Genomic DNA, 26,598 nt, shown 5'->3' with positions numbered 1-26,598 from the left:
ATTAATTACAACTATTTTTCTCTCACAAACTTGTTAGTGCAACGTTTCTGATGATATTCGAATATATAGAATACGTATAACTTTGTCTGACGTCACACATATTAATCGTTATCTAGACGGTCCTACGATGCAAATGTAAATTTAGTGCGAATGTTGCAACCGCTGATTGCATCTTAAAATGCATCTCGAGCTTGCCGACGTACGGCTGACAATTCGAGTAACGGTACTGCAATTCTTTTAATTATAATTACAGTTATACGACGCTTTTAATTTTAACGTAACGTTATATCACGTTATATTCTCGACATAATTACGCGTTGATGAAGGTGGATCGTAACTTTAATTCGACACGCGCGTATAAACGCACGCTCGTATTGCGTGGAGTCCATTCTGTGGGATTCTTCGCGTTTGTTATTACGATTTTACGGAATACTTATACCGTCACGTGGAAGAGCAGAGATCTCCTCGAGGTTCTACAAGCGCAGCTGCATCGCACGAAGCAACTCCGCGATGCAACCTTGTCGACATTGTTGCAGTACATCGTGCCGATACTTTCAATACGCGACGTTAACACTTTTTCATTAACAATAATAAATCTGCTAAATAAAATTGAACAAGATAAAAACTTTCACCTATACCTAATACAAGACAATAAAGATTTCTGGAATTTTTTCCGAGAGATTTCTTACTCTCAAGTTTTAGTGCTGTATCATTTTTTTAAATATAAGAATATTATATGGTTGATCCTTTTGGAAAGGTTCCCCCACAACTTCATGGTAATATTACAGCGATCAGCATATGGTTTTCATATTAAGCTTGTCGCACTAAAATCTCATTACACATTGAATTACACAAGATGGACGTTGATTGAGAATTAAATAAAGTCTCATTCTATCTAAGTGCATTATAATGAGATCTTCCGAAGAGAAACAGTTAAGCTCTCAATGTAGTAAGATTTCAAGGTAATCCTGTCCGCGTTAATAACTTATTTAACGCAATAAAATCAGTAGTAACAGTTGTACAACTTTATAATAATTCACATGACCGTTAGAAACTTTGAGAAAGTGGCGCAAGAAACGATCAGCAAATTAAAGCCGTCCGCGAACAGATATAGGTCAAAATCGTAGTTTTTCGATGTAACGGAGCATCGAGAACAAGTTATTGCTCATTGCTCGAAAGGATAGATAGAGGATAGGTCTCATCTGGGAGGTGGAGCACAGAGAGCCGTCAGCGCGCGTGGCTTGGCCTGGCATTTACTCACAGTTATGTGAAAGGCATATCTCGCCCGGTGCCCAAGGTACTCCTACATAGTACGCACACTTGCACAATACACACCTCGCCATGCACCGCTGTTATTGCGACCGATCGATGCTCATCTCGACGGCTAATAGCCGCGCGGAGGAAAAATGCTACAATTAAGTCAAGCATCACTCCGTCATGGATTTTTAGTACATTGACATAAATTTGGCATGTCGTGCGTTTCTTCGCACTACGACGTGCGTGTACGCAACTTGATGCGATTCTGTCGCCGATGACACATGTTTAGATCTTCGAAACGAGTAAACGCGCTTTTTGTGTGAAAGGTATTTTTTTATACTAACGCTCAATAATCATTTTTAGCATAAAAATTAACGAATATCAAATACTTTTGATCACGTGATCTGTATTGACGTTAAAAATGAGCATCAAGCATAAAAAGACACCCTTATACAAGATTCGGAATCATTTAACGCGCAAAATGAACTGGAGACCGTTGAACTGGAAAGTAAGCTATAGTTTTGACACTCTAATAATAAGTATCGTTATATAACGAGCATATGATTAAATCTGTAAGGCAAATTAAATCTGCAAGTTTCACACCGCAGAACAGTGCACAATAAAACTACCTATTAGCCTAATCGCTGTATTTCCAGAACAAAACAAAGAAATAATTTAGCGCCCATTTTAAAATTGTCGCAGCGACGTATGCATCGCCTTGAACGTGATTCCTTTCCTCGGTTGACATTTTAATTAATGCAGATCGACCGATAATGTAACGAAGAAAGAAATCGTGATTGATCACAGTCAATTTCTCTTTTTCTCTTTTTTATCCTCAACGTTTTCTTGTTGTCTACATATTTATACAGTATAATTCGTTGCTTCGCAAAATAATCGTGACAAATGACGTAGGTCATTTTTATTAATTGCTCGTTGTAATTCCATTGGAACAGATGAAAATGATGGACAAAACATGAATTACAGATGTAGGCAAAATTAAATTATAAATGCCACCATCAACGAAAAATTATATATGGTTGTGGAATCATGATTGATATCTGTAGTATGACAACCGTCTGTTATTATAGCCAAATGAATAACCATGACTGTCATGACACCGACTACTTTTAGGAAAATCTCTTCTTGTTGCAAGACAAATTATTAAAACAACCGCAACATTGGTTAAGATCTTAAATTCATAATGTATTTATCATACAAATTCTCTTATTAATAACCTCGTTATTGATAATTCCTCGTATCAACACTTTAATTAAATTAATAAATTTTATTTTCCAATATTACAATGTCTTGAAATGTACACAGCATATTACTGAACAGATTTTTGTGCATGCGACAAGTGAGTAAAATAAATGTCTAATTATCTAAAAATAAAATAAAAAAGTATACAAAATATCGAGATTAAAATATCGAATGAGAATTAATAAAAGATACTTTGCACATGAATATTTTTCAGATAATTTTATTTAACTTTTTAAATTCTTCTTTTTAACTTCGAAAGATACAATAATAACAATAATAATAATTTTAAAAAAGGGAAATATTTCTGCGTTCTATAGTTCATAATCAATCAGCAAGTGCCAATCCTGAGGAGAATGTTTATTTTCACATCATCCAGTCCCGCTCGTTGCTGGCGAGTATCAGACAGTTGTAACGATTACAAGTAGTAATGTTAAGTGGGCTAAAGGCGAAGTAGAGGTACCTGCGGGTGATTCAATACACGAGGCTGCAACGGGTCGCGGACCTTATCGGTACACTCGAGTAAGTGCGATTTCCATTCCCTCGCGCGAAGATGCGAAACCCGAAGACGCATCGCTTCGCGGAATTTGTCCTCGTACGTGGGAACCGGCATTGATGTGTTCATAAAATTATTAAATTGAAAAATACCATGACAAAAACAAGAATCGGCTTTTAGTGAAGATCTTTTAGGTATAAAAAAATATATTTACATGATCAGTGCATTACACCTTTTACAAGATTAGCAAAATGAAAACAAATCACAACTTGGAGATAACTAGATAATTATAATCTTTGCAATATATATATGATAATTTTGTACTAATTTTGTACACAGAATGGTGTTTTACTAAGGTATTTAAAGATTTAGCTAGATATCTATAGATTCAAAAGTAATTTTAACGGACATTAAAATAATTATGTAGAACGCTCAAGCTGATTAGATACTAAAACGTCAAACTTTTGGCAGCAATATTTTTCATACTTGAATTTCCTACATAATTATGTAGAATTATTTAACAAAATTATTTCCAAAAATCTAACAAAATTTTTAAATATAATTAACAAAATCGTTCTTTCCATATACTTTTAACTATATGTATACATATATTACTGCTCGTCTTCAGTCGCAAATTTATATATATTCTGGATTTATAATTATATACAATTATCATAAAGTTTCGTCGTATCACGTCATCGGCAGTCATTATGTCACTTATGCGTAACAGATTATCAAAATCCTTTTTTTTATTCCCGTAACAAATTGCGTGGAATATAAATTTATTAATACGATCTAAGGTATACGATTTAAATACGTCCGATGGAGCAGAGACCGATCACTCCGCTCGATAAGAGGCTCTTTCGTTGTGCCGAAAATTTTTTGATTACCAGGTCCAGATTTCGGGGTGACTGATGAACAACATTCCACTATCTGGCGCATAATATATGTTGTTGCTTTCCGCCTTTGCACGACCGTGACACGGAGCGCGTGCATGAATAAAGATCAGCTCGTACCGTACCATATTCGCGCGCGCGGGACCCAATTTTTGGTATTTGAAAAACAATCTCCGAAAAAATAAGAGAAATCAAAATGTACGAGGATCATCGTGTGAACACTTTTCTGTTAATTCTTTCAATAACACCCAGTCACAAAAACGCGTCTCGAGAAAAAAAGATAATGGCCGTTCCCTTTGTGTTCTAAATTACCTGTCCCTATACGCGCAAAAAATTTGTAACTTTCGCTTAAAATGTAATCTCTGCTTACGTTGTAATACGTAAGTTATTTTCAAAGCCGAATACGTACACATCGGTGCGGACGTACCGAGAATCGACGGACACGTGCGCATTGGAAAGAACCGCGCTGGAATACATGTACATATACATAACGGTATTCGTGCTCCGAGCATTGCGTGCGGTCGTAAATCACGGGAAATACGAGGTGACTTTAATGGCGACTGCGATTTTTATCCTCTGTCAATGCGCGGCTGCGTCTTTACGCGCGGAGGCAAACACGAAAAAAGTAATTCGCCGCACTCCAAGTGTTGAAAATATAGCATATCCAATGAATACGCGGCTCTCTGTCTGCAGCACGCGAGAGGCCGTGAGCGAATGTGTGCTGCTCATTTCAAAATCCAAACAGGTAAATTAAAACCACAGATATATCAGTGTTTATGAATGTATGTATGTACACACATATATAATATATAACTATATATAAACGCTGATTTGTGTGTTGAATATTCTTTGGTTAATTTTCACTTACTATTGTTTAAATGAAAACGCTGTAGCGTTTTTAATTTCTCTTGAGATTTTGCGATCGCGTCTTAGGAAAATTATAAAAAGTTCGTGTAACGGAATTGTTAAATATTATACTGTTTTTAACACGTTTCCTTTTTAAATAGTATGTGTATGTTGTCGTTATAGCAGCTAGGCTTTTTTATTGAACGGACCGGTACATCCCCATTCTCAGGCAACTTACATATTTTCTCATTACGTAAGAGATTAAGTCATATATTTTGATGATATGTCACCGTGTGTACAACACCATCGTAAGATGCAAAAAGCAACAATTGTCGGAAGGTTAATGCAACTTTACTGCAACAACTGGCCCTTCGTGTCGCAATTTTAATAACACATTACACAACGTACATTCCATATTTATCAACCGTGCAGAGAATAATTTTTTTTTACGACAAATTTTTTAATTATATTGCTGTTTATACATTCGAGGAAAATGTACGATACTCCTAAATAGCCTCCTTTGTAGGGGTCCGTTATATCCGTATTACTCTGGCAAATTCGCGGGCAATTTATGAACAATTAAACCATTACCGAGGGTACTAAAGTTTATTAAGGAAGCGAAAGATATTTATATTGGCTGGTTATAGCTTGCTTCGTGAAAAGTAAAAGTTAACTTTACATAAAAGCACGGATCGCCCGTCGGAGTTTTCGTTCTAACGGCGCTTTTTCAACGGCGCAAAGTGTTCAAGGTATGTCGTAAAGTCAAGAGGAATACTGTTAAATATGGACCATGAGAGCTGTGAATTAATTTAATGGCGTAAATGACATCTTACGACACCTTAAATCATTTTTTTTATCTCATAAACGCAAGTAAGGTCCAAATAACGACTGAATATACATACTTAAAATGTATATTGTACAAGTATTTTTCTGGTTTCGAAACCGATGTAACTAACGCATTAGTTCAATTATCAGCGACTAGAAATTTTTAGTAAAATACAATAAACAACATAAGAATTTCTTATCTGAATAAATCATTACACAAAGTTGCAAAATTTGTGTTAACTTTAATACAATACATTTTATTCTAATATGGATGTCATTTTTACATATAAAAAAATCGTCCGTCTCAAACGGTCCATTCAAAATTTTGTGTTACTTTAATATAAGATAAATATATTATATATTATGTAAAAAATTAATACAAAAAACGTAACACTAATAATATTTATAAGCAAACTGTGGGGAACATGTTTTTTTAGTAAAATTAATATTTATGTTAGAAGATTAACATACTTTGGTTATTTATGTTAGAATTTACGTTTTAAAATATATTATTTTTATATTAATCGGGGGGTGACTTTTTCATAACTGCGTTATTGTGATATTAACAAATGTGGAATATCAGTTTAATACAAAATATTTAAATAATATAATTTAAAAAATATACAATATAAATTATTATAAAATGGATATTATATAATGTATTTCGCGCGTTTTGGTTTAATAATTTATTCTTTAAAAACCTTTAAAATATACAATTTCATTGAAACCCGCAATATGAAAGCGTTTAACTTTATTACAACAACTGGCTCTTCGTATTATAATTTTAATAATACATAACTTAATATACATTCTATAGTATTCATCAATCGCGCGAAGGATAAATTCTTTTTTTACGATAAATTTTTTAATTATATTGCTGTTTACACATTCGAGAATAACGTACAAATGCCCAAACATCCTCCTTTGTACAGCCGCTTATGTCTTCATTTTTCAGTTTAGAAATACTGTCATAAATGTCATAATACGTTGCTTAAATTTTCTTTTCAAATCTCTCCTTTTAGAAAATATTGATTAAATCTACATACATAATATCCTAAGAGTTTATAGAAATTTATACAATCTATAATATACAATATATATTAATAACAATGACTTTTAATTAAAGTGTAAAAACATCCCACATGATCGTTTATGTAAAAAAATGTGATAACTATTTCCGAGTTAAATTAAGACTCAGGTTTAAAATTTAATACAATATTTTAACAAAGATTTGAATTTTAATACAATACCAATTTTAATACAAGTGCAAAATATTTTCAACAGTGCAAGTTTTTTTCGCGAAGAGAAAAATTATTTAATAATTTCAGGTATCTTATTTATTTTCTAAAGATCATGAAAATGATATTATTTGAGATAATTTGAAAAGATTAAACAAAATAATACAAAATTATGGAAAAACGGCACAACAGTACATATTTATACAATAAACCCTTTATGCTTTTGAGTTCGTAAGACTTCAAAAAAATTTTATTGTCGCAGTCTCATGAGCGCGCTTTACTATAAATTATATACGTATATCAGGGGCTGACAACGAGTACAAATGCGCTTCGGCGAGATATCGAACGTGCGATTTATTCGCGCCGTGTCCCAAGGTCATTTATGAGCTTTTAAAACACGATCATTCGTCCAATTAGAGAGCGAGCTACAAAGCACGCTCTTCTCGTATTGTTCGCGCGTGTTCGCGTGCTCTCATCGAGAAGTGCTCGCGTCGTGCTCTCGTCTCGCCGGAAGAGTTAGGTCCATAAATCGCGTCGTTGTTACTCTGCCCCGGATGCGCCTATATGGTAATAATGTATCTCGTGGGGAACATCGCGTGTCCGAACGCGACGACATCCGGATCAAGGGTCACCAGCCGAGCGCGTTTAACTGAACGAATGGAGAACCTAATCATTCCCGATGATACGACGTCTCGACGACTTGTTTCGCGAAATTGAATAACAGAATTGGATTGTTGAAACCATTTGATAACTTTGTTCTCATCGATTCTCGCGGTTCAATAAGAATTGATATCATTTGATAACCTCTTATACAGCTTCACAAATTATTCTCCCTTATCTTAATTAACTTTTATGTCAATCACGTGCTAAATAAATATTTTTCTTACGATATATCTAATTTTATTAATTTTATTAATTTGAATTATAATAAAAAAAAACAAGAATTTTCGGCACATTATATTATACTTCATTTATACAAAAGAAAAATCGGGACATATTCGTATAGACCTACCATACATAAAGTTTCCTGTAGTTTATGGGAATAATACTGATTGTGAGAGTGAGACTGAATTGTTCAAATGATTCCGACGTTTTCATTGTAATGATTTCAACTGTCTAGACGGTCGATTGAAAACGATATCATAAAATTGCTTGATGGCTTAAAGTTGTAGAAAACCGTACATAAATTACTGATTAAATATGTACTTTCAAATATAAATATTCTGTCTTTAATTTTTGGTTAAACAATAAACGAGAATCGACTAATTCACTATACATTGCATATATAATACAATTATATTTGTGTACAGAGTGTCCAATAAAAAACATAACAATACTTAAGGGACATTTCTGAAATTAGAGAGACGAAAATTTTAATACTAAAATGTCGAAGCTACAATAATTGTTAAGCTGTAAGCATTTCAAAAATTAACGAATTATACAGCCTAAAGTTCGCACGCGCGTTTAGGTGCGATTAGATTTTCTGTTGTATTATACAATATTATATTTAAACGCGCACGAGCTTTAGATGGTATGATTCGCTAACTTTAAATGCTTATAATATTAAAAAAATTTAATAGCCTTGATAATCTGCTATGTGTTACAATTTTCATCTCAAAATAATCTCAGATGTTGATCCTTAAATTGTTGCGATTTTTACCTGACACCTTCTATATAATTCTTCCTATAAATACTAAATATAAAAAATAATAGGTACATGGATTAATTTTTAAAACCTGTAACGGTGCGTTAGTGTGCAATATCCATCTCCTAATCGAATGGGATTAAATAGAAGAAAGAAGAAAGATATATGATACACGAATGTAGTAATGATACCCTGTTTCTTGATGATATCATCTGGTCGTTTCGATCCTAAACTAGTAGCCGGGTCTAAACGTCACATTATAAATCTACATGGCACGCGTTTCCTCGGCGATCCTTATTTACAGCCATAAGTTGGAAACAAGAACGACGACTCGTATTGGCCTTCACTATTATTCCGAGGTACGACGAACGACATTAACTACGGATAGTCGCGAGTTCCTTGAGTTTGCCGCGATTAATGCCACGTTGTCGCCGCCGATGAAGATATTTATAGCCGCGATCGCAGGCTTTGCAACATTATAGGTACTCTGATCGTCAATGTAGCCAGAATAACATATAATTCGACCGAAGCGGCACGTCGTTCAGTTACGATGTGTCACAATGTGTGTACCGTGTTGATGTTAGCCGAACGTAAAAATCCCCTTACCGTGAGGTCGTTTACGGGACAGGGACCCCGATTTGTGAAGGTCGTTCAATGCCGTACGTCCTAAATGGCCCTATATATAATTCCTTCTGGATTCTTTCATTTTCCCGAAGTATCCTAAATGATTCATCGGACACGATGATTCTTACCTCCATCCGTTGTAAAATTACGGTAATTTTTACTCTTAACTGTACAATTTGTCATGCATTTTTTAACTTTTATTAACAATAATTTATATAAATTTAACTTCGTCCTTTCGTTAATTTTGTCACTCGTACATATGTACGTACAATCCGTTTGATATTTCAACGATTTAGCAAGCAGTAAAGAACATAAGCTTAAAAGCGAAACTATACCGCCAAAAGCAAGAGGGTGTAGTTAGATAAGTATTTACGAGTGTATTTTATCGAAGAAACCTCTCGGTTTTGTTGTCGCGTTACGATAGCGAGCAATTGAAAATGCTCGCACGGTGCTCTTCGGATTAAATTAATACGGAATTATGTCGCGTATCGCTATACTATTTCAAAGTGGATTAACATCGTCACGCACTTACGCGAGAATTTCGAGGCCCGCGAGGCGCGAGTCAACCGGAGATCCGGCATCGTAATCTTTCGGCCCAAGAGTGGTTACACCGCGGAATTCCTTGGAAACGGATTTGAGTACAAAGAGATGCTAAAACGAAGAAAATACGACGTGACGCATGTACGCGCTCTATCCGGCGCGGTCATTGCTGCCACTCGCTCAACAAAATTACACGGGGAATATGTCACATTGTATGCTCATAAAGACTGCTTAATTGCCCGTAAGATCCCTACACGCGCGCTCAGCCAAAGGTTATCCATCCGGTTTAAGTGAAGCCCTGCCAGGTTCACCTTGAGGATGAAGCCAATTCTTTATTCCACTCCTTTTAGAAAAAAAGAAATAAAATTCGGAAAAAGGCGTTTCATGCGTTATTACGCACCTCTCACCATTGTTTCACGAGTTAACGGTTTCGTAAATATTATAAGGAACGTAAGAAACATGGAGACAGAGGACTATCGATTATATTAAACAATGTTAGTGTTATCGGAAGAAAAAAAGGATGAAAAATTAAAAATTACGCTAAGCTGTGTGTGAAGATTTTGCAAATTCAACAAATTTTTATTCAACGACGTACGTTACAATTCAATAATATCGCTCTATTACTTATCAAAAGTGACAATTAGAAAACGTAATTTTCAAATTAATAAATAAGCTAAAATTATCCATATTATCAATCATCAAAAAAATCATTGTCATAATTTAAAAAAGGGTTTTTTTAAGCATTGTGAAATAAAAATATTTGATTGTATGTTAAGAATGTATTTTTTTGTTGATGTAAAAATATTATAAATATAACAATAAATTAAGTTGTATGAAATCCTCAATTTTATTGTGCTGTTAAGTAAAATCTATGTTTTATAATTCAAAATAGCAATCATTGACATAATAAGTGTCTCGAGTTTGGCAAATGAGTTAGTGCAAGTTGTATGATTTTGACGATTTACCATGAAGTGTTAATGATCGATCGGAATTGTGAAAGGGGAAGTCTTGTAAAGTGCGAAAGGGAAAAAAATACACGAAAAGAAGATGACCACAGGGTACGGGACATGCACGTGGTTGTTTGCCAGATTTACCTTCGCCTGCGTCGTCCTTGCCGAGGTCTTCCAACCCATCACAACGAACGGCGTCAACGGCCCAAATATATGACGCAAGGAATAACAGCGGCAAGATAAAGGTACTATAAAGCTCCTCTTGAAATTCCCCATAAGATCGGCCCAGTACGCGACTCAATTTCCGCGGAAGACGAACCAGAGTAAAAAGACAGAAACGGAGATGGAATTCAACACGATGCATTCTGAAGGACCATTATCAGCGATTCTTAAGTTGACATTGCTGTCGACCGAAGAGATTCACGTATGTATCAATATTGCATCAACATTTCAACTTAAGTGCTAATCATGACATAAAATTTAATAATGATGTAGACCAGAATTTTTCAACTGATGTGCCGCGAAGGATCTCCAAGTGTGCCGTAAAAATTTTATAACAGATAAAAAGAAACAAAAAAATTTAGAAATAAGTAAAAGAACGAGTGATGTGCGAAATAAAAACAGGGCCGAATTTTACCGCTCCTAAGCACTTACTCGTAAATCGTTGCTATCCCCATTCAACTCTCAAATTGAGATATCTGTATTTGCTACGAAAATAATAAAAATAAAAGGAAATTTTCTGCATTTTGCCGTAAACCTACTTGTTTCATTCTATGTATACTATATAATGTCGATGATTGAGATACCGGCATGACTCTCTTTCAAATTTCTCTTTGGTAGAACGAAATCGACACAAAAATCGCAAAACTCCGACTCGAATCAAGTGATCGTCAATCGATGAAAAATTTTCTCAATTATTTGTGTCTAGAAAAAAAAAATTATTTTTTAAATGGTTTTTTTTTAAACTTGCCATCTCCTTAGGCATAGCCGAGGTTAGTTTTTAATGCTAATCCGATCCCGAGTAAAAAATATTATTTTAAAATATGAAAATTATATTGTGTTTATTCTTGTTTTAATCAAAGCAGTATCGTTACTGCAATAAAATCACTTTTATAAAACAATAATAAAATAAAAAAAATTAAAACTTCAAAACTTTACTATTTATTTCTAAATATAGCGTTGATGGTTTGATAAAAACTGACAATGAACACTGAAGTATGTGCACCTAATAGTGTACCTCAACAAAGGAGTTTTATGTATTTAATGTCGCGAATTGAAAAACGTTGATACAGAAAACATACTTTCTAAATATAAACCAGATTTACTAATTTAGGTTGATATTATAATAGTATACAATTAGCATCATATAGACACTATAATTGTTGTCCTACTTAATCAGACTTTTTCTTTATAAAAACTTATATATCTAACTTATATTGAAACTAGTTCATAGATAAAAGTAGACTAGAACCGATAATTGAAGAGAGCGCGAAATTCGCTTTCTGTACACAGGAATAAACGGATCCGTCGATTCGCAGGCGTGATTGGAATTGGAAATTCGGTGGCAAGTAAAACGAATACTCTTCGACGCCGGATCTTTCGGGACTGAAAAGATTCGATCAAGGAACATCGAACCTGTTCACCGGGACTCAACGGAGAATACGGCCGAGGCAATCTTCGATCTGCTTCCCAGCAAACGCGACGATTTACGAGCTAAGGTCGTACACGAGAGCAAGAGATGTGGGTGCTCGGCACCATTTTTCTCGACCTTGCCTCGAGGGGTATAAATAACGCGGCGACTGCCAATGAGTTCGCGACGCTACCATTACATGCAATCTCGACCAACGAGCAATGTATACGGATAAACGACATTCTAGTCCGCCGATGTTAAAACGATCGAATTAATCACCAAGTTTCTCTCAACTGTTCCGAGTCACTGTTCTCATGACTGTTCTCCAATTTTACTTTCAATTGAACCTCTAAGCTTAGAAATGCACACAGGTACCATAAGTACATGTCATCCTAAATATGTTTAAACGTCCGCATGTTTGACGATTGAAGCACACCATACCAGAAAACCGGTACAGATAATCTGTTCGTCGACACACACCCCCTCATGAAACTGCACCCTGCAGCTATATATAGAATACGACGAGATAAGCACAATTCTATTAATAGCGCCAATCCTCCGCCCTTCCTACCTGATTTCTTTGCCGACAAATGTTTTACAGCTTTAGGGAGAAGGGGTGGAGGGAGCAAATTTGTGCCGGACCCTTTACCTGTTTCGCAGGGAGATGAGAATTTTTACGCGCTGTCGTATTTTCTGCAGGATGTTATCCCGGAAAAATTTATGATCGACGATCTGCCTGTGAAACGTTGCATGCAAATGACGTTGGCGATAAGCGCTCTGCGATTAAAGCCTCTTAATGTGAGATTCTTAGTACGTTGGTAAGTTAAATTGTTAGGCCAGAGCTATACGTTAGAATCATCCAGAATTAATGATGCTTCTCCAGTAAGGAAATGTCGTTTAGGTTAATGCAATCCCTCGTGAATTACATTACCTATGGAGCACTTAGCAATGAGCTATGAAGCTAGTCCGAGAATAATTCGGTATCTTCATGAAAGGGACTATGTATTATCAGATAACTGTTCAACTATTCCATATTTATAAACAGAAAATGGAATACGGTTTCGCGTTTGAAATAATCTCGTTATGAAAAAAAAACATTTGCGAAGGAGTGTTTAGCTTTATAAACTGTAATTTTAATCATCGAATAATAATCAAAATATAACGAAGCTCGACCAAATTGCACATCTACTATCCATTTAAATATTTTGCAATAATTAATAAATCGCTAGATGTCACACAGATGCTAATCACAGATAGAATAAAGCTCTAGATGTATTTATCGAAGAAGCGCAAAGATCTTCCATTTTTGACCTAATAATCATATGATACTTAAAAAAAATTTTAATAATACTAAGCGCTTATTGGATTACAGCCACCAAGTCAAAGATAGCGATTGAAATAGCCAATAGGAAAGTTGTCGGCATTTCGGCTCAGACAAAAAATTACGCTACTTTGGTATATCTAGAGCTGTAAGTCAAAGGAAATCCGTACTAACAATGCATTGCAACTGATAGGATCGCTGACTTATTACGGTGATGAGCGTAGGTAGAATTTCATAACGAAGCCTTGCCCTCGCTCAATAGATCTATGGCGATCATAAAGTTTCATATATGGGTAAGACGCTAGTCGTATTTTTCTAATAATTCGATATTAATATGAAAGATTTGTTAACTGTAATAAATTGTGCCCTCGTTACACAATGTTACCTCATTTTTGATCAAATAAAATTAACATACGCTTGAGCATCGATTTATGTATTTTAGATCACGCGTTTTTTTTTATGCATCCAGAGTAGCATAACTAATTTCCGAAACATTATTCAATTTTTCCTTACCAGAAAACCAACGTGTTTTGAAATTATTTATGATTTACGTAAATTGCATGTAATAAAATTGCAATAAATTTTTTACAGTGTTTAAAGATCACAATAAATTCTTTAAATGATTAAAAGATGCTCATTAATGTTATCAATGTTACTAAAAATGCTTATCAATTGAATTGTGTGGTGTTATACATACTCCACACAATTTACGAATGTGTTTCAAGACCGACAAATAATTAATTGGCGCGTAATTTGTTTAAACTGGAAATTATGAAAATTGATACAAAAAAAATGTTAGACGTCAAAATCGGCTTTAACCGAATATGGCTTTCTTCGCTTATTTGTGTTAAAGTATTTGTTGCAATTCTTTTTTTCTCTTTTGTACGTGTATGGCATATATCAAAAATATCAAGTAAAAATGTGTATTTTTTTTAGATTTGTACATCTCTTTTTAATTTTGTAAAATTTATATTTGAGTGCTCTCTAATTTGAAAATTACCGATGTTTATCTGTAGTAAGCAAATCGTCCGTTAGTGTAACGCGGATGTTTCCCTTTTGGCAATTCTGATTTTGCAATGTAGTTCTTCCTGATTGGGATAGTGGTTCGGTTGGAATCCTGTTGGTTGGAACCCGTTGTCATCGAACTGGTTTAAAAATATCTGGCGCCATCCGAAACGGCTTGAAACGAGCACATTGTCTTTTGAAAGTATCCTGATGATAAAAGTTTCGCATATGTAAAACTTTTATTGTCAGGATACTTCAGAACGAAGCTTCTTCGAGTGGTGGCATTAACGAAATGCGAGATCGTGCTTCTGATTTTGTCTGGAGTATTAAAAACGGTTGCCTCTTATGATAAAGTATCCTGATGATAAAAGTTTCGCATATGTGAAACTTTTATTGTCAGGATACTTCAGAACGAAGCTTCTTCGAGTGGTGGCATTAACGGAATGCGAGATCGTGCTTCTGATTTTGTCTGGAGTATTAAAAACGGTTGCCTCTTATGACTTTTTGAGAAATTTCAGATAAGTTTTTATTTTTAATGCTAAACGGTAGGTAGAGAGATATTAATTTAAATATTATCCCCAAGGGGGATTAAAAACATTATCAAAAAAGGAATTAAATTAGCGAAAAAAGAGAAAGATAATATAAATTTAATGCTATTTAATATTATATTATTCTAAAATAATTTACAGCATTAGTTATTGAAGTCATCTTCTGAATGAGAGGGAGAAATTGAGGAGGAAACATGAAGGGGAGATTATAACGATGTTGGTACTGCGTTGTTGTTTGAATTAATCGTGACGACGAGTTAATTGTGTGACAGGAACTACGTGATGCATCAAGCCGGATTGCCTACAGGGAGAAGCATTCCCTTTGCTTCGTAAAAAAAATTAACGGAAATTTTCTATTAACTCCGCAGGAAATTGGATAAGAGCGCGTAAAATGTGATTCGTTCTCTACGAGTTAGTCCCCATTAGAATAGCGATACGGTTAAACGTACGGCATTTGTATACAAGAATTGTATTCCTGAACTGTAAAATTAAGAATGTTACAGTTGAGGAATAGCATTGCGAGAGATTGTTTATTGCAACAACGAATTAGATATGGGAAAAGTAACGATTAATATAATTAAAAATTAAGGAAAAATATGATTTAGCGTTCTGCGTCTTGATCGAATATTCAGAAATGTAAAAAGACTCATTAAAATACATTAACAACGTGTGTCGATGAATGACTATCACAGAGTGATGTGGAATAATAAATAATCACGAGATCCTTGAGAATCTGACATGTCATTCATTATTATTGTCCTGTCGACCAATGATAATTCACACTCGGCAATGTACTTATGCCACTTGCAGTCTACGATATCAGAATAACTGCCCATGATATCAGAATAAATCCGATTCTTATCTTTACTCGGGCTCTGAAAGGCACGCATAATAATACTCATTAATAAAACGCGAAATTATTATTAATAATTTTGTAGCTACCGGCAAGGCATTTCAGATGGCAAAAAAGAAAAAAATAATAAGCAGATCTCGGATGATCCGTTTTTTGTTATCAATCTCGATTTTCTGTAACGTCATCGAACGTGGGCAAACAATATAATTAATAGAGGAGTGTTGCTAAATATCGATTGCCTAAATTGTTCCTCATCAATATATTTTATGCTTTTACTTAATATGTATAAGCAACATTTAACAAAAAATATAAAATATTAAAATCTAAATAAGAAAGGAATAATTAGATAAAAATTTAACAGGTTACGTCTCGTTTTGTGTGTACTAACAATACTTTAAAAATATCGATTTTTTTTTATCAATTAATGTAATGTATAAAATATGTAGTTATTTATGTTAAAACACTATGAAATAAATTATGATTGTAATTATAAAAATAAATTTCAATTTTTTAACATAAAAAAGTGGTTATAACTCAGAAACAATTTATTTGCGGACCTATTGTTTATATAGGTCTCTTTTTTCGTTCTCTGAGTTCCAAAACACTTCTCGAAGTATTGCGGGCGATTTTCTGGACACTCTGTATAATAACGGATACCTGAAACATCAGGCTACAATTTCCAACGTTCATTTATGTGCAAATCATATCTAAATGAGAAAAATAATAAAAAACTACTTAAGTGTTATACATTTAGTAAGTTTCTCCTACTTATAGTCACATTTTTGTGACTATATAAATCAAATATTTTTCCTCGTTTTCACTAATCAGATAGCCACCTTTTATTTTGCTTTCTTTGTGTCAATGGAATCTACGATATGGTAGAGAAGAATCACTTCTAATTGACGTAATGCCATCAAATAGCTCTGTAAAACTGCTACAGCTTTTTTCTATTTTTTTTTGTCAAGCTGGGACAATGACACTCAAGCCGTTCCAAACAACGTTCTATATCTGTTACCATATACCGTTATCGAAGTACCATCGTACTTTACACGCGCCTCTTCGTCACAATGCAACGAGAATTCCGCGCGTCTTTATATCCGTTAACGGTATTTCGAGACACACAGAGCTATCTTTCGGTTCCATCCGTGTATTTCCTCTACTTGTACGGTACCGTGCGATTAGTCGAATCGTTCCCGCGAAACGGGTTCCGCAAACATTTCTTCGCAAATGCACCTTCTCTGTTAATCGTGATTTAGTTTCATCAGCGAAGCATGTATCAGCCTCGCAGTCACCTATGACATTACCATTGTGACTGCAATAATATAATCACATTCTAATGTGATATTGTCATGTATGAATAGAGTAGAATACTCACGACATATCATTTATGTATAATTTTGGATAGTTTAGTAATTGCTACATTAATAAACCTTTCACGAGATAATTATTTGCTAATAGCGTAAGTAAAAATAATTTGCAAAAAATCTTTTGCATAAATGTAAAACAAAATAATTTTTTTAACAGAATAAATAATAATAATAATTTAGAAAACATTTTAACAAACTAATAATGTGTAATATATATAATAACAATACATGTACAATAATTAAAGGTAAATAAATATTTTTATATATGTAATTCTAAATAAGTCTATACCTACATATAATATATATGTATATATAGTCAAAAGTCAAAATTATATATACATAGTATAATGTTTATTTTAATATAATATATATATAATATATTCTGTTAAATATAAATATCTATTAATTAAATATAAATTTCTAAACAAATATTCCAATAATATGTATATATTTTTAATTACTTAAATTATTTAAAAATAATTTTATTCAAATACATTATTCAAGCTATCTCCCTCATGCTTCAATAACCAAGACCGGGGCTCGCGACAATCTTGGCATAAAAGAGTTTTATTTTTGCACGCCGAAAGATTTATAGACCGGCCGTCCAGAGATTACCGACTTACTGAAGCTGACCGCTTTGAATTGGTCAGAATTTACGTACATTGCGTGGATCATTCTTTATCTCCGAACACCAATTCATTGACGATCGACTCGATAGCACAATGCAAAATAAAGTGATATAAGTGCGAAAGAAAGAAGATGTTAAAGCCACTCGATGTCTGAAGAGTTTTCAGAATAAACGTTACGTTTTAAAATATTTTAGTAAATGGACGCACAGAAGTTTTTTTTTTTTATATTAAGGCTATTGACTCAGCTCAAAATAAAAGTTTGATTTACTAAAATATTTTTGTTTATCAGTGACATGTAATAAATGATGATGCGATTTAACGTGTTTTTCGCCGCTTCTAACTAACGTTCAATCGACACAACGGCGCCGCGATATCTCAAGAATGGTGATTTCAATGCGTGGATGTGCAGTCTGCGACGAGGTACTGCAAGATTCTTCTGCAAGAAGAGACGCGATTTAGATTTAATCCACATTATTTGTGTTTAATTCAAGATCGTAAAAAAAAAGTGCGTTTTATTTTTTCGAATAATCCACTTTTTTTCATGATAAAAGTACTGGATTGATTGGTATAATCTCTCCCGACAAAAACAGATTTTGTGTTAAACTACGTAATTTCTTTAACCTTCTTTTTAACCTCCCATTTCACTTTAAAAAATGCTTTAGTATACGTTTTTGTATCACAGTGAAAAGAGATAATACATTCGATTTTGAAATAATCTCGCTATAAAACGAATTTTTCGTGAGCTCTATTTCTTGCGTAAGTTAACATTCCACATGTTTCATATATTCTTAAATGCAGTGCAAGGAGTGAAAACGCTGCAATATAGCGGAAATGGTCTGGTCGTTTTACTAAGAATGAAATTTTTATACGACGTCTCGTTATCCTAGATTCCACGACGAGCCGTTTCAGCGGCTGACGCGCAGTTTTTATATCGATTTTCTCTTGATCGTTAGCGATTGCGACCTGCAAAACAGTGTGTGACGCGCGCTTTCTGTAAACTTTCAGAAATCGTGACAGAATCTGTTACAATTTGCCCGGTTGTGTGTACCGTTGCAGCACTTCCACTCTGAGGCGGCACCCGCGAGATGCGAGAGCGATAAATTTTCTGTAATATCGTTAGACCGGTTTTGTGGATAGCTCCTCGTAACAATGAGCACGCGCCTCTACTTGTATCTTGGTTGTTCGTGCAAAAAGCCTCTTTCTCTTTCGAATCCTGGATAACATTCTTTATGAAGCGCATATCATCTAGCGACGATGATTGCCTCGTATATCTTCAATCGAGGCATTTTCCACCCAAAACTGTTACATTCACATGTAGTTATAGTGCACATATACATAATAAACATTAAGATGTGTAATTTACGAAATAAATCTTGGCAAAGATAAGAAATCTCGCATTCTATAGTATGTTAGTAAAAATCGCATTAATAATCCTGCGTTAATGAAGATGCATTTTCACTTGAAGAAACGACACGTGTATATCCAGTAAATATGACAAAAATTCGCGTATAAATTAACGGTCTTTTTATCGTTTACATGCCTGTGACCTATTTTGGAATTAAAGCATGAGAAATTCACGGCTGATTTGTTAGGAATGAAATTAATTTTATTTCGTCATATTTAAATAAAAATTTATTTTAATAAAATAAATGTATTTCTCACACAAATAAATTTTGAATTATTTTTTTCTCAGTGTTAATAGCACTAAATTTTTTAGTATATAGGTTCATACTTGATTAGCGATGGTGAAAGGTCCAATTAAGTTAATAGAAATGATTCCGTGAGAATTTTTGATTAATCTACATTATTATTATTGTTTTTTATTAATCTGCCTTCCGTAACAAACGATAAAAAATCTATCGGACTAACTTAATTATAAATTTTTTTTGTTAAAAATGTCTAAATTTAATTACTATTCAGACTCTTTATAATAAACATTTGATAGATAACTTGACTTATTGTTAGTTTTAGGTCAGATCTCGTTTTTTGTGATTTGATAAAATTATGTTGCTTGTAACTGTGTAAACGCATATTACCTGACTAAGCATTTATTAATTCCTTTGTTAAAGTAAAGGCATAACCACACAGAAACAAATTTCTCTTATTTAGCCTGAAAGTGTATAATTATGGTACAATATAATATTAAAAAATTTTTTACCATGCATTTTAACAAAATTAGTTTTTCAAATGTGTTTTATATATTTTTTTGTAGTTTTATTAATGAATGAGACAGATTTACACATATACAATAAAATTCTTAAAAATATAATTCCCACGACTACCATATTTTTAGAATAAACTCTAAGAAAACAATTTTTAGTTTAAAAGCTTCCAAAAGCTATTCATTTCTTACTGTAATCCATATACTTTCTGAATATGATTTTTGGATATAATTTTTTAATATAATAAAAAAGTTTTAAATATTCCGAAAATTTGAATAAAATTAATAATCAGTAAAGGAATCATCAATTGAGGGGCAAAGCGCAATAGATTCGTAAAGAACCGTCAATCGGATGAATCGGGATTGATGATTTATAACCCACCACACAAACAAGACAGGCGTAGAACATAAATTCTGCAAACAGTACGCTGATCGCTTGAAAGCCTAGCGTTATCCCGCTTGACCATGACCTTGGGTCGCAGTAACCGCGAATGAGTGTCGCGGCACACGTGGAAAACGGTCTTTCGTCCGTTATGCGAAATCGTAAATTTCTCTTCGTTCTCCGTTGGCGAGGTATGTTTATGTGCCTACCCCCCGCCGAAAAGCCACTTGTATGATACGCGGGCGTCTCTCGTTTTAAAAACAATTTTTCAAGCGACACTGGATTCAGATAACGTAAATCGGTATTTAAACATCGAATTCACATCTCTGCCTTTTTTTTCGTGACTCTCATTCGATGTAAGCGTAGGATGCACGGTGAATTTAACGGTGATTTCGTAACTTAATTGTTATATATGCGAATAAATATATCGCGCTGTGTAGGCATTAAGATCGATCGTGGTTATTACGTACATATCGCTCCTTTACTTCAAAATTGACACAGTTAAAATCATGTTTTAGTTATTTGTATGAATAAATTAGATAAATATTATCATATCAATCATTAAAAAAAACTAACATATATGTATATAACTTCATACAACACTCACCTACTAAATCGTCACATTTCAAAAAGAGTAATTAAAAAAAATCATTACACAACTCAAAAAGGATAATTTTTTAAAATTGTGAGACACAAAAATCACACTGATTGTTAAAAATATACCTACCTACGTTCTGCCAAATTAAAAAATAGTTCTCCTTTTTTGATCAGCTTAATTTTGTGAATATATCATATATAAAGTAAGACAACAATATATTAGTTTTGTATGTAAAACAAGATATATAATATTCACTGATAAATTCGTCATTAATCAAAACTGAATAGAAGAACTATTTCCATTTATAATATATAGTGTTATTTGGACCGATTAAAAGAAGAAATATGTAAAAAATCAATAGAGTATTTATATTTTATCAGAATCGATCGAGTTCAAACATTTCTTGTCAACGCTACGAACAATTCTTTATTTTGCATGTTAATTCGACTAATATACGTATATTTAATTAAGCGAAAGATGCTATTGCATTGATTTTTGTCATGTTCCATACCGGTAAAATTAAATCCCTGTGTCTCATACAAGTAACATTAATTCTTAAACCACTCATTATCCAATTACCTTGAGCCTTTCTAACGGACCGCGGGCGTGTTAATTAAAAGAGACTGCTCGGTTGGTGTTGCAAATTAAAGAAACGACTTGAACATCCCATGGTGTCATCAGTACAGTTTCATTCATATTGCTTGCTTTTACGGGGCATTTTAATTAGCGGAGTGCGTGGAAGAAGAGGTTCGAAATTATTTCAACGTTGTTGTTAATCTATACATGCGCTTTAATATCAGCAATTATCGAAGGAGTTTGCAGAAAATACATGCTGAATCTGCGGAATCCGACATGTCAACAGAAGAATGTCAGATTTGATGTAATCACTTTATAATACCAAATAATTTGTACAAAAATTATGAGATGTTTTTCTTATTAACACTTCCATAAAGATTCCAAACCAATGATCATTACACAAATCGGCTTCGGAAAATGTGTTTACATCGAAACGAGATCCAAGATAAAGAACATTTCCTATTCGCACCTGTGTGTTTTTTACACAATGTCGTACCATCGTAGCGCACATTTGTGTTAGGATTTATACGCATGTAACCGTAATAGACTGGCTGTTCACAAGAATTTTTTTTAATTGAGTGCTATTTGCCTTGGCCAAATGATTCTCTTATAAGTGTCGCCTACAACGTGGTCAACTTTTCATACATTTACAAATAAATTACTGCATCCTGAATTTAAACTCCGCGCTTTAAAGTATTTCAAAGTATATCTTTATTGTCTATACATTCTCGAAACTAGCCATTAAATTCGTCATTTATCATTAAATTTGTTAACCAATAACAGAAATACACATTTTTTTTACTAAAAGAACATTGGTTTCTTGGAATTCACGTAAGTTTTCGTATTATTAGTTTTATTTTTTAAAGAACTTTTCATGTTCAAAATTATGAAAAGTAAGATTGTAAAATATAAAAAATTATTCCAAATCATTTCTATTTAAAAATTACAAAAGTTTGCGCGAGAGGGGAGTTACTAGAACCCATATGTCCCAATTACAGTTAATTAAATTGTCCTTATAACAATTTCTACATTATTACAACATTTACAACATATTTTTAATTTTAAATATGATGCATGTTATGTCCGTCTCCAAATCATGATGCGAATTTAGTCAATTAATTATTTATTTTATGTTTAAATGTTACGAGCATACATTCATATACTCCAAATTGTATTTATATAATAAATACCACTTTATTGTACAGAATTTTTCAATGACAAGCATGGTTACTGAGAAAAATGACAGTTACACGCGGCGTGCGTTCCAAGTACATCGTGAAGTTGTGCGTTTAAAACGCTTCCATACCTCATAAAAAATATTGGCGCGAACGAACCAGTTACCAAGAACCGGATCACTCTGCGATCGGCGCGATGCGGTGATTCCGTAAGTAATTGTCATACGGTTGTGAACTTTAATTAATTGAATCGTTGAATGCTGCCTTGTAGTACACCGACTGGTTGTACTATAAATACATTTATACGAAATACTACTCGCTTTAAGTTCAACCGTGCGCAAACACATAATTTGTGATAGAACCTTTAATTCATCAAGCAAAAAAGTAAAAGATCAATACAAGCGAGAAGGTAAATGTAAATAATCTTGAGCATGAATAATGAGCACATAATTTACACACACACATTACGAGTAAATACTGGTTATTAATTTAGTTTTAATTAAATATGCAAAGAAGTTTTGCATATTATTGCAAAATTCACTCATCTAAAAATTTGATATTGATTTAAAAAATATATTTTAATTTATTTCAAAGAAAATCTATTTGAACATGTAGATCTAATACTTGCTTAGGACTAATCGAATTAATTTTATCATCAAAGAACTTCGCTTAAACTGTATTCACTTCGATATAACTAAATATATTATTAAATCCAGTAAACTTTACTAATGCCACTATCTCTTTAAAATTAATTTCGAGAGACATTAATAGCGTTGCTAATTATTTACGAGCTGCTAATAATTATGTGTATGATGCACGGAAAATTAATATGGTACTCACATGAATCATGACATGTGTATACATACATATTTGTTCTACGGACGATCTTCATTTTATGAATTCTTTCGAAGAAACATGGTCTTCTTTGAGAATTCGTTCTATGTCTGCTTTATTAATTGAATCGAAAACTGTAAAATAGCTTAAGATCTACATAAATTCAATATGTATAAAAAATATATTTGTATAAATACTTATTTATAATATCAATTTCCGATATCTTTTCTTATTCATAAATTATCTAATATGACTTACAAATTAGTTACTTCATTATATTCGATTTATTCATTCGTGAGATTTATTTAATTCAGATTTGGCACATATAGGTATATTCCGATTTCGATCAATTGACGGGTACATTGACGTTTCGCTTGATGTTTGCTTATGTAAATTCTCTTTCTCTCTTTCTTTCTCTTTCTTGCCTATAAAATGTACAACTCACGAAATTTTTGCGTTGGTCTCATCTTACCATCCTTGGATTACGTAAGAAAAAGTGCATGATCGCTCGCAGGAACCGCGCGATAAGTTAACATTCCGTGCTTGCATAACGAAAGTAGCACTCGCTCCGCGACGCCGACGTTTATTGTGTATCTACATGTATCCGCGAGGTATACTCGATGTAAGTATAGCGGGCACGGGCTAGATAACGACGTTATCCTTGACTCCAGCCACGTACACAAGTCGACACGTTGCACGCGCCGTCTGTGAATGCTACTCTGCATACGAAGGTACACGCGTTGAGTTTTCGCGAGAGCCGGGTTTGCTAACCGATATTACTGATCTTATTGCTAATAAAATATAAACAAGCGTATAATTATTTCATTATACACCGTATATTATTTTTATCGTTACAAATCTCATAGTAACTTTACAGGGGCCCGAGTGAGATCACGTTAGAACATTTCGTATCCATTAATTTTCGCGAAACGTTTTATTGTCCAACTGTAGAGTCTCATAAAGTCGAGATACTTTAAGTAGCAATAGACGTTCGTAACAGACGATAGCAAGAAACTCTTGTCTACCAGCGAATCCATCGACTACGCCCCCGTAAGAGCGCGTTATCGACCTCTCGGGGTCCGATCGCTCGTAAAATAGCAATACGCGGGGGCTTACCAGCAGGAGAAGCACCGTGCTCGTGGCGGCCGCGTCGACCGATATGCCGCACGCCATTTCTCGCGCTCTCGAACGAGGGGGTTGCCCGTTCTCCTCTACCAGACCATCCTGAATGCGCCGTCAGCCCGCAGCTCCCCAGATTCGCGCCACTCGCGGAGGGATTCTTCGGAAGTCGAAGCCCGACGATCACTTCTCCACGTCACACAAAAGAGGAAGGGAAGAAGGGATGAGAATTTATCAATCACGTCCACCCTTGAATCGAACTGCTCTTCTCCGCGACTCGCGACACCCAACGAGAGGACACGCTCGTTCGGAAATTTGTGAATAATTTGCGATAATCGACGATTTAAGGACACGCCAAGCTATTTCTCTCTCGCTGACGGAGGTCCGATAGGAGATCGGATTACGGTCGATCACATTCGCTCTTGATCGCTGCTCCCCGCACGTTGCTGGCCTTTCGCCGCTCTCGGATGCCGAGTTACCGTCGATCGCTCACCCGATCGCCGGATCTCGTAATGAGGACGTGAAGGACGCTTTCTGCCGAGGACAACGCAGATCGGTTCGCGATGGCCAGTGGCTAGTTCGACGCGCCGTCGTGTAAATGGTGACGATTATATGCGGTCCTAACCGTAGCACAGGGCTCGGGCAACTGACAGCGGGTCAGAGCCGCGGCACACGGCGCCACGCCGCTCTCACAGCTGATCTGAGAGAGCCGATCGCCTCTATCACAGCGTCCCCCTCTTCCTTCCTTCGCGAGGGGGCATGCTCTACCCTCTCTCTAACGTGCAATTCTCAATCTCTGTGCCACACCGCGTCCTGCCGTCAGACGCTCCCTCCTAGACCGGGTCCCATTAATGTAGGATTAACTTTAATCTCGGTTCTCGATTTACTCTGTATCTTTTTCTAATTCTAAGAAGTGTAACAGTAAAATCAACCGATATTAAATTAAGTTAATCTTACATTAGTAGAACCGGACCCTAGAGACTATAACTGGAGTTGGTCATATACAACATGATAAACTTTTGATTAAGTCAACTTTAGTATTTAAGTTAAAATAAGAAAGATAATATAAATTAAAAATAATGAAATATCATGTGTAGAAAGAGACGATATGTACTTGTTAGTACTGTCCAAACAAAGCTTTTTCAGTCTTGTTTGGACAAAATTGTTCGTAACCAGATGTTATAGAGTCTTTACTCTGATATCATCCTACTTTAATCTCGGATTATGTTAATATCTCAAATACCTGGAAATCACGAAGAGCAGGACAATACAAAGGATACATATATTATCGAGAGATTAGGGGGGGTTTCCGATAATATATCTTAATGATATATATATATATATATGTGTTTATTGGAGATTAAGAATGAGTTTTTCCTAGAGTGAGGAGTTTTTTGAGTCGTTGCTTTGACAGAATTCTTAAATCTACTATTTCTAAAAATACAAAACAATAGTGACAAGACTATGGACAGCATTGAAAAAATATCCTTTTGGGATGTTGAATTCAAAATCACATAATAAGATAAATGTCCAAATGACTAAATTAATAAGAAGATATGATCAGTTTTATATTGTTATTGATTGCACTGTTCGACGTGCACGATAAAAAGTGACCTTTTTCGAATGAGACCAATCATTTTTTAACATTAATGGTTTTTTCAGCCGCTGCATACAAATCCGATGTTAAATTTAAATAAACACAATTGAAAACTATTTGATAAATCGTCAATGACCTAATTCACAGTTTTTCCGTAAAGAAAATTAATTGCCATCGTGCGTATTTTTATCATTTTTTAAGCCTTTTTACACTAAAATGCTAATAATTA

The 26,598-nt window shown here is 34.2% G+C and overlaps 1 protein-coding gene across 1 annotated transcript in view; it reads right to left on the bottom strand.

Moving 5' to 3' along the window:
• The window catches only part of LOC108783310 (uncharacterized), a gene marked incomplete at its 5' end in the record, with an annotated part of 45,752 nt that extends 20,875 nt beyond the window's left edge, over positions 1-24,877 (bottom strand). Inside the window, one exon of the mRNA XM_018551853.1 lies at positions 24,770-24,877. Within this exon, the coding sequence (XP_018407355.1) occupies positions 24,770-24,877 (108 nt within the window). The remainder of the gene's footprint in view (positions 1-24,769) is intronic.
• Positions 24,878-26,598: the final 1,721 nt, after the last annotated feature.

Source organism: Cyphomyrmex costatus, unplaced genomic scaffold (genome assembly GCF_001594065.2).
Source record: "Cyphomyrmex costatus isolate MS0001 unplaced genomic scaffold, Ccosl1.0 scaffold148, whole genome shotgun sequence".
Lineage (NCBI taxonomy): Eukaryota > Metazoa > Arthropoda > Insecta > Hymenoptera > Formicidae > Cyphomyrmex > Cyphomyrmex costatus.
The sequence above is the reverse complement of the archived record's forward strand: the minus strand, read 5'-3'. Positions and strand labels throughout refer to the sequence as shown.